Raw genomic sequence first — 12998 nt, 5'->3', positions numbered from 1 at the left:
GCTGTAAAAGTGTCTAAAATATTGAATGATCTAATAGAATACATGTACGGCTTTGGGAGCCAAAACAGCAGGAGCGATCAAAACCACAGAACATGTACAGATCTTTCCATTGGACCTTTAGCTGTGTGAAGCCTCCATGCCTGGATTAGGCTGGGCTCACATGTGGCATTTATATTGTGTTTTGAAATGCAAGCTGAGAGAGCAGATTTACCAAAATTACACTGCTGTCAACAAAATGATATGTAAATAAATGTAAAAATGTTTACAGTTTGATAACATTCCATTTATATATAACGCAAATGTAAACAGCAACAGCTTTTTTATTGCGTCTCAAAACACAAAGTTAACATCATGTGTGAATTCTAAGACTCACAATAGCTAAAGCAAAAACCTTGAAAAAACGAGATGTTAAGTGGTGCTTACAGGCCATGATAAAACTATCTTTGCTGAAAGATCTGATAGGAAACTCTTGGTGCAGTTGTCTGATATTTCCTAATACAAAAATAAATAAAAAACCAACCACTTACCTTGGCTAAGCGTTCCTTTTTATCCCACCACTCATCAAATGCTCTGAATGCCACAACCTCAACCATTTTGCGGTTCAGATCTCTTTTCATTATGGCTTTAAGTTCCTTAATAATGACCAGCAGCACTCCATCCACTGTAGCTTTATGTGGATCCTCCTTCCTGTGCTCATAACCAGGTGGTGGTACAGATGGGTCAAACTTTGGAAAAGGAGGCCAAGGCTGCCCTGGTGCTAGATGTGTAGACATGGTGAAGGGACGATAGGGGTGCTGGCTGAATTGCATGGAATTCCCCAAAAAATGAGGATAGGGGTATGAATTTTGTCCTTGCATCATGCGGCTGAGCATTTGCGTCTGCATTTGAAAGGACATTGGCATTCCACTCCATTGTGTACCAAGTGCACTCATCATTTCACCTTGCATCACAGGAAACATACCTTGATGGTATGGTGGTGGTGGAGGCAAAATATGTGGTGGTGGTACCCCCGGTGGGGCCGGTGGTGGTGGTACCCCCGGTGGGGCAGGTAGTGGAGGAGGAGGTACTGTGACGGAAGGATGAGTTGGTGGAGGAGGTGGCGGCAGAGGAGGTGGCATGGGAAACCCAGGCTGAGGTGGTGGCGGGATAGGAGGAGGATATCCAGGGGGCATTATAGACATGACTGAAGGTATGACGCCAGAACTGGTTACTGCCGAATTTATAACAATTGTTTTGGGACTAGTGATGGGAGAAGTGTTCATTTCATCATCTGAGATCTCCATGTCTTCTCCTGAAGAAGGGTGTTCCTGGAGAAACAGAAAGGCATCAGTAAATATATCTAATATCTCTAAAAATCATATTTTTATTTTTAGATACGAATCAGGATTGGAGAACTTGTAAGGATTTATAAACTGGGTGTGCATACACATGTCGCCCTTTTGGACACAGCTGAATCCCCACTGACCTGTGGTCACCAGTGGATAGATAACTGTGCAGATAAATCTGAGGTACTGCCTACAAAATCATGGGGTCCTTGGCCCCTAAATGCAACGGCTGGAACATGTGAAAGTAACCTTACATGGGCAGGAGTGTTTTTTTTTTTTTTTTTTTTTTTTTTTTTTTTTTTTTTACACAAGAAAGAATATGATCCATCACAAAACTAAATGAGTATGGACACCCCAGAAAAAGCCTTTACAGTCAAATGAATGCCCACCTGCACTCTCCCAAGCAGTTGCAGGGCAAAAACTGAAAATCAGCAATGAATTACATCACCTGTTATTCATGCTTGGAAATCTAACGTTTCACTTGTGTTAGCTGAGAGCAGCTGGTCTCTTTTGTTGGACGTGCACAAAGCAGAGGCCGGACCACAATCTAAATACAAACTGCACCAACTATCCTACATGAACTTCTGAGAACATAATAAAAATACTTGTACGGTATATACAAGTTATTTATTTTAAAAAAATTCAGTAAGAGGGGAGCAGCGTAAGACTTGGTGTGGATTCTGCTTTTCAATACCAAAAGAAGATTGAAAAACCTTAACAAAAACAAAAAAAAAAAACTCATCAAAACCATAGAAAATAAAATAATTTTGCCTATTGCATTCACACCGCATCTGAACACCTTCTGTAATCCTTTTTTTTTTTTAAGCCCGAAGAACAGTAAACGTTCAATCACACCACATTCGGAGAGGCCAGTGGACGATATAGGAAGCTTCATCTACGTCATTCAACAAAAACTGGGGTGAGCTACCGCTACTTAAGATACTTGGACACTCTTCAGTAGGATGGCAGAGAACAGACACTTTACTAGTCCAGTGGCATAACACAATGAGCAATATCAGAACATAAAATCCCATTATTTTCTTAGTATTTCTACTTCAGTCTCTGCACAACAGTCCTGTACAGTATATACAGGGCTACTTCATATATTGTATTTCACACCAGTCGTAAGGGGCAAGGGATGTTGTGAGCTCTGATGAAGGTTAAACTTTCTCCCATTGATGCACAAGAAAAGCAGAAGTTTTGCTAAGTTCTCAGCATCCCACAAAGTACATGTTAAAACATACCCTCACTGCCATTTGACAATATCTGAAAAAGTACAAAAAAAAAAAAAAAAATCATTCATATCCAATAAAGGAGTCACAACATGCAATAACAATAAGCAGATCTGGTCAGTATTCTAGTTATTATTTTATTTGTAAGTGTCCGCTATGATTTGTAAAGCGCTACGGAATATCATAGCGCTATATAACGATTATTTATTATTATCCATATTGTTACAGACTAACAAGGAGAGCACTGGAATTACATAGAGGTGCCAATAGGGAAAAGCAAGCTATCTATTTTTAGCCAGCTTGTATTACAAGGAGGATTGTCAGCTAGAGAGTGTATGAGTTACAAATGTTTATGCACAACGGTCCATGCCTGAGTCATTTGGGAAATATTTATTTCTGTATGATGACGTTTTCATGTTTTTGCTGCTCCAGTAGGTGGCGTGCTTTGAGACCAGCACTCGGCGACAGTTTATTGATCTATTACTATGGGAGATCTGACAGAACCCCTTCTGCTCCCAGCACAGAACATCGGAGAATGTGGTTGAAAACTGACTTCACTTGCCACATATCAGTGCGGTCTGCTTTCCTAGTCAAGTATGACCTGACATATGAAACGTAAAGATTACTGCAGATTTCCTAGCATCTATAAAACAAACCATAGTAAAGAGCAGCCAGTGCTATGTGAAACTATTGCCACTGCATGCTTACAGAAAGATCACTGGAAGATCATAGATAAGATCAATGGCCAAGAAGAGGTTTAACATGAGACATGAAAAAATAATTTTTTTTTAGAAATTTTGACAACTGTGGCACAATAGCAGCAGAAAGTGGAATTTTAAAATCAGCAGCTCTGTTGTTATACATCGTCATCATACACCTCCAGAAAATATAAAAGAAAATCTACCATCAAAATCATGCATAGATCCTCGTGAGTTTCATGATCTCTGCTTCCTGTCCCTCTATAGCAGTGATGGCGAACCTTTTAGCGGCCGAGTGCCCAAACTGCATCCCAAAACTCCCTTTATTTATCGGGAGGTGCCAACCAAATATTAAAGCAGTAACTTATTGCTCCTTGTTCAACAACTTTCAATCATATTGGCCTCCTGAGGACACCAACACAGTAGAAAGATGGAAAAGTTTCTTCATTTTAGCTTATTTCCAGAGTCCCTCTGTACACAGAGAATCATGAGGACAGCAGAAGGTCCTCCAAAGATAATTCGGCCCTGTCTACTCATTCTCCCTCTTCCTACAGTCCCAAGTAGCGAAGTAAATATCAAAATATGACTGAAAGCAGCATCTTTTAAGTTGCTTGGAACTGCAGGAAGAATCTTTTGAGTCCTGTTTGGTGTGCCTGTGTGATGGCCCGGGTGCCCACAGAAAGGGCTCAGAGTGCCGCCTCTGGCACCCGTGCCATAGGTTCGCCACCACTGCTCTATAGAAAGCTTCCATGTTTACTTCCAGTGAACAGAAATCTGACCATGGTCACACAGGTGCACAGCTGGTTAGTATCACAGACAGTAATCAGAGCTGAGTGATATAACGAACTGTGTCAAATTTCTGAGCAGAGAAAAGTTTTCTATAAAATGAAAGCAAGCAGAGATCTAGAAAACCATGAGGAATTGATACAGAAAGTATATTGGAAAATTGGATAACTTTTCAGCATACAAACATTACTATTAAATTGCTGAAATGGGAATAACCCTTTAAGTTAATGAGAATTATGCAGTGTAATAGCAGCTTGTGAAGCCAGGCCCATAGACCTTCAGTCTCATTAGCATAATTGCAACCTTTTATTTTAGAAGGAAGGAGACCATGGATAATAAAATTTAAAAGATGACCACAGTCACAGTGCCTGGATCTATAATTAAGGACTCATTCAACCTGCCGTATGCTCATCCGGCCAAAGCCCGTACCACTGCCGGGCGCCATAGGCGGCTAAGGGGACATATATCCGGTTGCAAATACATCCCCACAACAGCAGTGTGAAAGGGGCCTTAGCGACCCTGGCTTTCTATGCTTGAATTTGATGGTATATTTTCTACTACTACTACTGTATAAAATGTTTAACTGTTATTATGGAATGTTATGAATTCTGTGGATAAGAAAAACCAAAGTAACTTATCGTAAATTAAAGGTTTATTTCTTGTGGTTTCTGCAGACTGAATGTACATACAGTGCAATACAAGCAGCAGAATGCCATTTAGAAGAAAATCTGTCAGTCTGAGCTCTCATGCACACGAATGTCGTTTTTGTTCATGTGCCATCGGTTAACGGCCAGCACACTGACAAATTCATTTCTATAGGTTCATACACGGCTGACAGCCATAGCAGCAAAATGTAGAGAAGGACCTGCTCCTGCCCGGGTTTACAGTTTGGGGAGTCTTTAGATTATGTGCCAATGAATGCAATAATGACACACAGGCCACAAACAGTAGACCACTTACTGGTGTGTTGGCTTGTTCTCCAGCCCCTTTCTTACCTCTACTGAACAAAATTTTAAGATGATTTATACCCAACTCAAATTTGAATAGTCATCTGAAGGCAAGGGTAGAGAGCCAGCAACCTGGAAAACTGCAATACAGTAGCAGTGGGAGTCTGGAACGTAAATATACACTTTGTAGAGGCCCTTAAACTAATTTAACCAACCCCAAAACTTCACATGTGGTGATACTGCCTACAATGCCCATTTGTTCTTGTGTTAATACAATTCCATGGTGCTGTACAAATACATAATAATTGCATTTTGAAACATAATAACCAGCTGAGAAGAGGAGACTTGCCTAATTACATTGATGTGAACATTTACGTTTACAAAGCGCAATATTAGGCTACATTCACACACATGTATGGGGAACGTATATATACGCCCGACGTATGTACGGCCGACATACGCCCCCCCCCATACACCTCTATGGGCTCACGGCCCTGTACGGGAGCGGTACGGTGCAGCACACGTGCGGCACCGTACTGCTCCGTAGCCCGGGAAAATATAGGACATGTCCTATCCCGCCATGCGCTGTATCTCCCTATGGAGAGGGGCAGGGGTGAGCAGCGCTCAACCCTTGCTCCTCTCCACAGCGCCGATATATGCCTGCCGTACCGTAGTACATCGTGTGAATGTAGCCTAAATGGGAGGTTGACACATGCGTTTTGTCAACAAGTGTTAATATTTTAATTTACAAAACGCAACTGTAAACAGCAATGTAATTAGTCCTTAAAACTTCTCTCCTCAGCGGTTTTATTGCATTTCAAAATGCAATGTAAACACGACATGTGAACGCAGCCACAGATGGGGAGTCCACTGAAGCAAATGGGTAGACACCAGCCACCTTATAGGAGACAGCCTAATTAGCATATTAGATGCCATAATTACCATAAAATGGTAGAAACTAGAGAAAAATTATGCAAAGAGTTGAAGATGGTGGCGAGAGGTCCGCTTAAAATATCAGTCATCATGCACAGCAATCTTCCCTGGACTCTGTATACTCATATATGTTCTGATAACAAATAGGAGAGGGCAAGTTTCTGGACACAGGCAGCAACTTATGGCCCTGAGAACAAAAGGGATCGGGCAGCTTAAAGTCCACCTGTCTCATGCCCCGACATCTGATGTGTATTTTCAAGAGCTGAAGATCTTTTTTTACATTACTTTAACAAAAACATGTCAAAATCCATATGTGAAGTCCTATACAGAAAAATACATTTTAATCATTTCAATTCTTAAATGACTTACCTCTTCCATTTTCTCCGATATTGGTGTTGCATCACCAGCCACCTGTTCTTTCGCATCTGACTGACTCATCTGATCAATGGGTGTTCCTGACCTTGAGGTCTGGCAGAGAGAGGCCGTGCCAAGAATTGGTTCATCATCATCATCAGAGTCCGGCAAAGGAGTGGGACTGATGTCCTCCAACCCAGTGCTAGATGGTCGCGAAGAAGGAGTAATATCCTGGTATTGAGAGTTTGAGCTGTAAGGGGGAATTGGTGAAAGCTGAGAAGAAGACGACGATATAGGGCTTCCCTCCATTCTTAATTCATTGTCCGAACTTGGTTCATTCAAGAAAGGTAATTTGGTTCTTTGCTCTTTTAAAAGCATTTCAATTCTTGAATCTAAACTATTGTGCTGCATTTGTGCCTCCAAAGTGGGTGTCCCTGGTGTATTGCCTCCATCTGGTGTACGGGCACCAGATATAGACTTTTGCTCAATTGCACACTCTGGTTCAGGAGGAGGGGGTTCTTCTGGTTTCTCTTTAACTGGTACAAAATCAATATTTACAGAACTACACACACCATCCGAAAATGGCTCAGATGGTGGTAGTGGCGGTGGTGGTACTGCTGCTGCTGTTCTCCGGAAATCTACTTCCCTTGATGTTTGTGGGAAGGAATTCTCATCAGGTAATGGGTAAACTGTAGATGCTTGGTAAGGAGTAAAGGCTGAAGACAAACCAGTCTGGCTCAGGGGTGGTGTGTGAGAAAACTGTGATGTCTCTGGCTGCGATCGCGTTGAATTAAAGGTGTGATCAGAGCTCCTGTGAACATAATGATGCCCAGGCCGCCGATTGTAAGCGTCCGTAAACTTAGATTCATGCCTCCTTGGTTTGTAGTCCTGATTATAGTGATACGCTGGTGTTGTTTGTCGACTGGAATAGTTAGAGTCCTGTGAAAAAGGTGTTCCAAGACGAGGGGTGTGAGGCGTTCCTTGTGACTGTGGGGTATACTGGCTGTAGGAGTTTGGGGTATCTTGTCGACAACTTGAATAGGCTGTGTCATGGGAAAAAGGGGTGCTGCTGTTTGGGGTAACTGATGCACTCACACTTGTTTCTTTCGTACGTTTTAGGATTTCACTAACCTGGAAAAAAAAAAAGCAATTTAGCAAAAACAAAGATTCAGAAACAATACACTTGATGTAATCACACATTATATCTTCCCTATTAAAACGTTGAATATGGTTGGCTGTACACAATCTTTTTGTCGCTGTGGTTAAAAATGCATGAAACATGCATCAGAAAACGCATAAAAAATGCATGTCTTTCTAAAAAACACCTGCTGTGTTGTAATCATCTTCTGCCTGTGTTGCTTTGTCAAACAAAAAAAGAAATTTTTTTTTTTTTTTTTTTAAATACATTTTTGGTCACTTCTTAAAACAGGTGTAAGGGCACCCCATGCTATTAGACAAGTCTTAGACGCTAGAAGCAACAATCACAACTTGTCATCAAAGGCATCGGGCTGCACCTGACCTTGCCATTGTTCTAAGTTGTATGTTTCTCTTTGGAAAACCTATAAAGTCTAAAGGGAGGGGCAGCCCACATGATCGACTCTTCCACCATTCAATGTGGAGAACAGAGGACACCTCACTGCTCAGAATGTGATCACTTATTCAAGGAATTGCCAACAAGTGTCTTGAAACTTGACACTTTAAAAAATGCAATTGTCCATTCTGCACATGGGCGACACTGTGGGATATTTTGAATCATAAAGGGGTTGTCCAGTTTCAGCAAATTGAAAGTATGAGAAGTTATACAATTTTTACATTATATATACTGTATCAATTTTCTCTGTTTTCTAGATCTCTGCTTATGTTATTCTATAGGGAGCTTTATTTTCACTTCCTTTTGCATATAAACCTGACCATGGTCATGTGATGCAATGAGCCGTGCACCTGTGTGACATCACATGATATGGGCCAGTGTCTTTTCACAGGAAGTAAGCTCAGTTTGCAGGAATCTATGAGCTGCAAACTGCATTTGTTCTAGGGATTAGGTCAGCCACCCAGCAACAGCTAATGGGTGCCAGCGGCCGCCTCCTGTTAATTCCGCAGGCACACTGAAAGTGACCGCCATGGCACTCCATAATCAATATCTCTTTGGATTTTCTTGATTACCTGAAGGCAGCAGTTTCTTTGCCATTTTCCTCAGTTAGCCTGGCTCTGCACTAACTGAATCTCCTGTCTGTGCTGGTTTCTCCTGTGATTCCACAGAGCTTATTTAGACATGCGATTTCACAGAGGGGAGGAGCTGCTGCAAATTCTGGTGGGTGAAGTCATTTGACATTTCTCCCTGTGTGTACCTGGATGTGTGGATGCTCTGTGGATGCAGAGGTATCCAACCATAATAACGAGGTAAATGTCTCCCCAGTCCCTTCATCTCAGTCTGTGATTCTGCAGAACTTTCTCTATATCTATACACACCTAAAACTGAGTCATAAACTTCTCTGCACCCCTTACCTACCTTATATTTTAGGGGAACTTTCTGCACAGTGCAGAGAAGCTAAAAACCCTTAGTGCACACAGTACAGACTATACACTTCATGTAAATATTTCACTACTTGTTTCTAATATTGTACTATTTATTTAAGGCTGCATGTTCCTCCATGGGATTGCTAAATTACTTCATGAGGGAACACAAGGTAAAGTGGGAACTGTGGGCAGCTTAAATTGTACTCCACTTCAGGGCAGATCCAGGAAGAGGTTAGTCTCCACTGCTGCTGAGGATTATTTTTGACACGCAACTTCATAACATAAAATGCCAATAGTCTTGAATGAAAAAGGGAAGGAACACAATGTGCATTTTTTGTTTGTGTTTACAGTGGGAATTACACATGACAATTTGTTTATTACACTTTAAAAGGTTTTTTTTTATCAATTATTATTGTTCTCGATTATCCACAGAATTGGGGATAACAATCTAATGGGCAACGCTCCAACTGCTGGAAAGCTTTACTAAAGCTGGACCTGCTAGGATTAATTTATTAGTCTTATTACATTATTTATTAGTCTTACAATCTAATAATACAAATACAAAACAGGACTGCATGAGCTACGTTATGTAGAAAAAAAATATCAATATACTTATTACCTGTGAAGTTTCATTCACATTTGGAGATGCATCCAAGTCCGAACCAACCGGAAGAGTTTGAGGGGTGTAGAGACCATTTACTAACAGTTCATAGAACCGCATACGTGTCTCTCCTGCATAGAGGTAAAGTATTTGTGTTAGTTATTTGCAATTACTGTAAGAGAAACAAAACAATTACTGCTATAGGACTATCCAACATTATATATTCACATTTAATGCCATTAAAAATTACAGGGGATGTTTGAGTTGATACATTATGATGGCATTCAGAGTTATAAAAGGAGAAGGGAACGTATCCAGCCCAGGACCCTCATGGATTAAATAGAATAAACGAATAGCATCCAGGAAGGGTGCGTTGCTCTCCTATTTGGAACGTTTGTAAAGGAATCGGCGCTGGCTGGCTCAAAAAGGAGTTTTTTTTAAGAAAAAAGTTTCTTTTATTTAAGCCAATTATGGCAATAAAATATAAAAGAATTAAAACAATAAAAGCAATGACGCGTTTCACGCTCGTGCTGAGCGCTTCATCAGATTCATGAGTTGTGCCCTAGCTGCACAACTCCAAAAGGTGAGTGTGAGTGTATCACTACATCACAATAAATCCAAATATAACGAGGATAACACACTATAGAAGCGCTCTTTTGTCTCTCCTTGTCTCCCCTACATCTCTACTTTATGGATTAAATAGGGCAGCAAAAGCCTAAGAATGTCATGCCTTGAGGGAACCTGTACTCATGCAATAAACAGACAACCTATTGATTTGTACATGTGTAACACTTCATTTCTCCAGAGGTGGCGCTCCTCAGGTACTGAAATTTGCTCATTTCTATATCTATATGGCAGCCCCAATAGAGGTTGAATAGAAACACAGGTCTCTTCTCTGTCCAAACTGCTTATCACAACAAAGGGCTTGGAAACCCCATTTCTATGATTGATGGGACCCAAAACAGACATTTATGTTAACAAAACAATATAGATGATGTTAGCTTGAATAGAGCTTTGGACTAGGACAACTCCGGCAACTTCATCTTTATGCAACTTCTGATATAATGAAAGACTTACGTGAAGTTAGACATATATCATGAAATTTAATCAGGAGATACAGTATATGAAAATGTTATGTGGTAGGAGACCTAGGATTACCGTATATACTTGTTTATCAGACAAGTTTTTCAGCACAAAAAAAATTGTGCTGAAAAACTCACCTTGGCTAATACACGAGTCAATAAAAAAAAAACAAAAAACAACAACATTAAATACTCACCTTCCGGTGGTAATTTTATGATAAAAATTCAGGAAACTTTACCAAAAAATAAAATTTATAAAGTCAATATTACTAAAGTTGAATACTCCCAAGAAAACAACAGCTGCTGATGCAGTAAAACATTGGTAAAAATGGAAAACAAGAATGTTTTGTAAAAATTATGAAGCAAATAATTTAATAGAAGCTGTTCACACATGTGTAAGTTTGTCTGGTTAGATGTCACTTGCATCTTGAAAGCAAAGATAGTGAATAAACCAAGACAAATTTAAAAAAGACAAAAATTCAACCTTGCAAAAAGTGAACAGAGTATTAATGCCAGCTCATTGTTGACTTCACATTGCAGTGCCAAACAGCCTGTGCAAAAGCATGCAAGAAGCTCCAAATCAAACAGACAGGTTGCTATTAACTGCTGTACATGTGGAAAAGCCGTACTGGATGAAGCAAGCAGCCTTTACAATAGATTACAATATCAGGTCCTCTAAAAGCTCTATGCAGACTTCTAAACTTTTCCTTGAAAATGGTATCCAGGAGACAATGAACCACACTGAAAAACAGCTATCTACATCTTGTTTTACCAAGATGTAGAGCATCTTTACCTTGAACACTATATTACCCCAGTCCTCTGTTATTCTTAGAGATGTAATAATGAGTTCCTAAAGGTCTGACATTTCCCCATCAGCGCTGACAGTGCCAGATTGTGGTGGGAAAAGTTTCCTAAAGAAGGGGATGCTATGACCCAGCTGTCATTTAATGAACTTCTATTGGGAAGAATAAAGTAACAGCAAGGTTTTATCAAATGATACAGCATAATAGTTATAGTAAAAATGTGTAATCCCTTTTTATAACAAAAACCTCAGGAGCAGTAAACAGGTCCTCTTAAAAAATAAATACATTTACAGAGACACTAGATTTTACAGTGAGTAAATGTAACACTCCGGGTACTTATCAAATCATTATGTACTAGGCAATGCATTCATCAAGTTCTGCTACAAAGCACTTTAAGTTGGTTGTGCCAAGATAAAATGTTTTTCCCAAACCACAGGGTTCACAATCAACGAGGCCCCTACCACTCACAAGCTACAGAACCGCAGGTCAAGCTTGCATCCTGCTGCTCCATCCATTCTCTATGACAGTGGCAGACACAGTCTAGCATGATGCTTGTAGCCACACTAAAATACATTTATGCCATCATAAGAATACAGAACTTAGTAATTCCCACCAATTCATGGTTTTTCTGATTAAATCACAATTAACACTTATTTAACAACCTGTCCTGGTCAGAATTGGACTACTGAACAATACAAAAACTACAAAGTAGAAAACTAGATGTAAATAGGAAAGCATCGACACATTATTTCACTATATACTATGTATACAGCATTTTCAGGCAACTCCATATCTAACACTATAAAAGTTCACATTTGTTACAAAAAAAAAAAAAAAAAAAAAAAAAAAAATCAGAAATAAATTATATTTACACACACACACACACACACACACACACATAATCCCATAAAAGCTTAAAAACATGGCTTCTTCTCACTAGCGGCATGTTACATTTTTTATCATTGTTATTTTATCAACTATATCACATTCAGACATGTTATGTATAGATGTCATGATATGCTAGTAACATGGATCATGGGAATCTATAATCTATGTTTTGAATTATAAAACAATATGCTGATGACAGAAAAGGCTATTCTTTGTGATAATCACAGTACATGATGTCAGACTAAATATCCCCAGTGACTAGTAAACAAATAGCTATTAGCTACAGCAGCTATTAAATCACCACTGCATGTGTATTCAGTTTAAAATAAGATTGATACTATATGTGAAACAGTAACAAGTTCATGTAAACGAACTAGTTACATTCAGCTACACATAGTGAAACTATGTACTTATTTATACTGTCATTTCCATGTGTGTTCTAGCATAGACAAACACTATTCCCCAGCCAAAATTGATAACTTATAAGCAGCACATTATCAAGCAGTAGTAAAGATGGAAGCAATGTTGTCAGGAGCTTCTCCTCTGGTAATACTATGCGGCTTCTTGTACTCATTACCCACCACAGCAGACAGGTGAGAGCACAGACTAGCAGTGTAACAACATCCAGCTTGGATTTGCATTTTTTGTCCTGTGGCAGCTGTGTGAATGTGTGTATGGCAGTGCAGGGGATGAGCATGGAGGGCGATGCACGGGAAAACTTGTAGAAGAAAGTGGAGGGAGCAGAGAGTGGAGATGACAGCCGGCTCTGCAGTCTCCTAGCAACTGACAACACTGGCACACGTGACGCCGCGCAGGGGACACAACTGTCAGT

The 12998-nt window shown here is 40.0% G+C and overlaps 1 protein-coding gene across 4 annotated transcripts in view; it reads right to left on the bottom strand.

The window, feature by feature from the left end:
- The window catches only part of SETD1B (SET domain containing 1B, histone lysine methyltransferase), a 34524-nt gene that overhangs the window by 19378 nt on the left and 2148 nt on the right, over positions 1 to 12998 (bottom strand). For 3 of the 4 annotated variants that reach the window (XR_011854346.1, XM_072143614.1, XM_072143602.1), the window contains exons 5-7: positions 9412 to 9524; positions 6291 to 7406; positions 528 to 1307 (exon numbers count right to left, since the gene is read on the bottom strand). Coding sequence is in view for 3 of the 4 variants with exons in the window: in XM_072143614.1 (XP_071999715.1) it covers positions 528 to 1307; positions 6291 to 7406; positions 9412 to 9524 (2009 nt within the window). In the remaining variant the exon portion in view is untranslated. Of the gene's footprint in view, positions 1 to 527; positions 1308 to 6290; positions 7407 to 9411; positions 9525 to 12747; positions 12923 to 12998 lie in introns of those variants that run through there. The other variant, XM_072143620.1, reaches the window with a different exon arrangement.

Source organism: Engystomops pustulosus, chromosome 1 (genome assembly GCF_040894005.1).
Source record: "Engystomops pustulosus chromosome 1, aEngPut4.maternal, whole genome shotgun sequence".
Classification (NCBI taxonomy): domain Eukaryota; kingdom Metazoa; phylum Chordata; class Amphibia; order Anura; family Leptodactylidae; genus Engystomops; species Engystomops pustulosus.
This window is presented reverse-complemented; position numbering and strand designations above follow the sequence as displayed.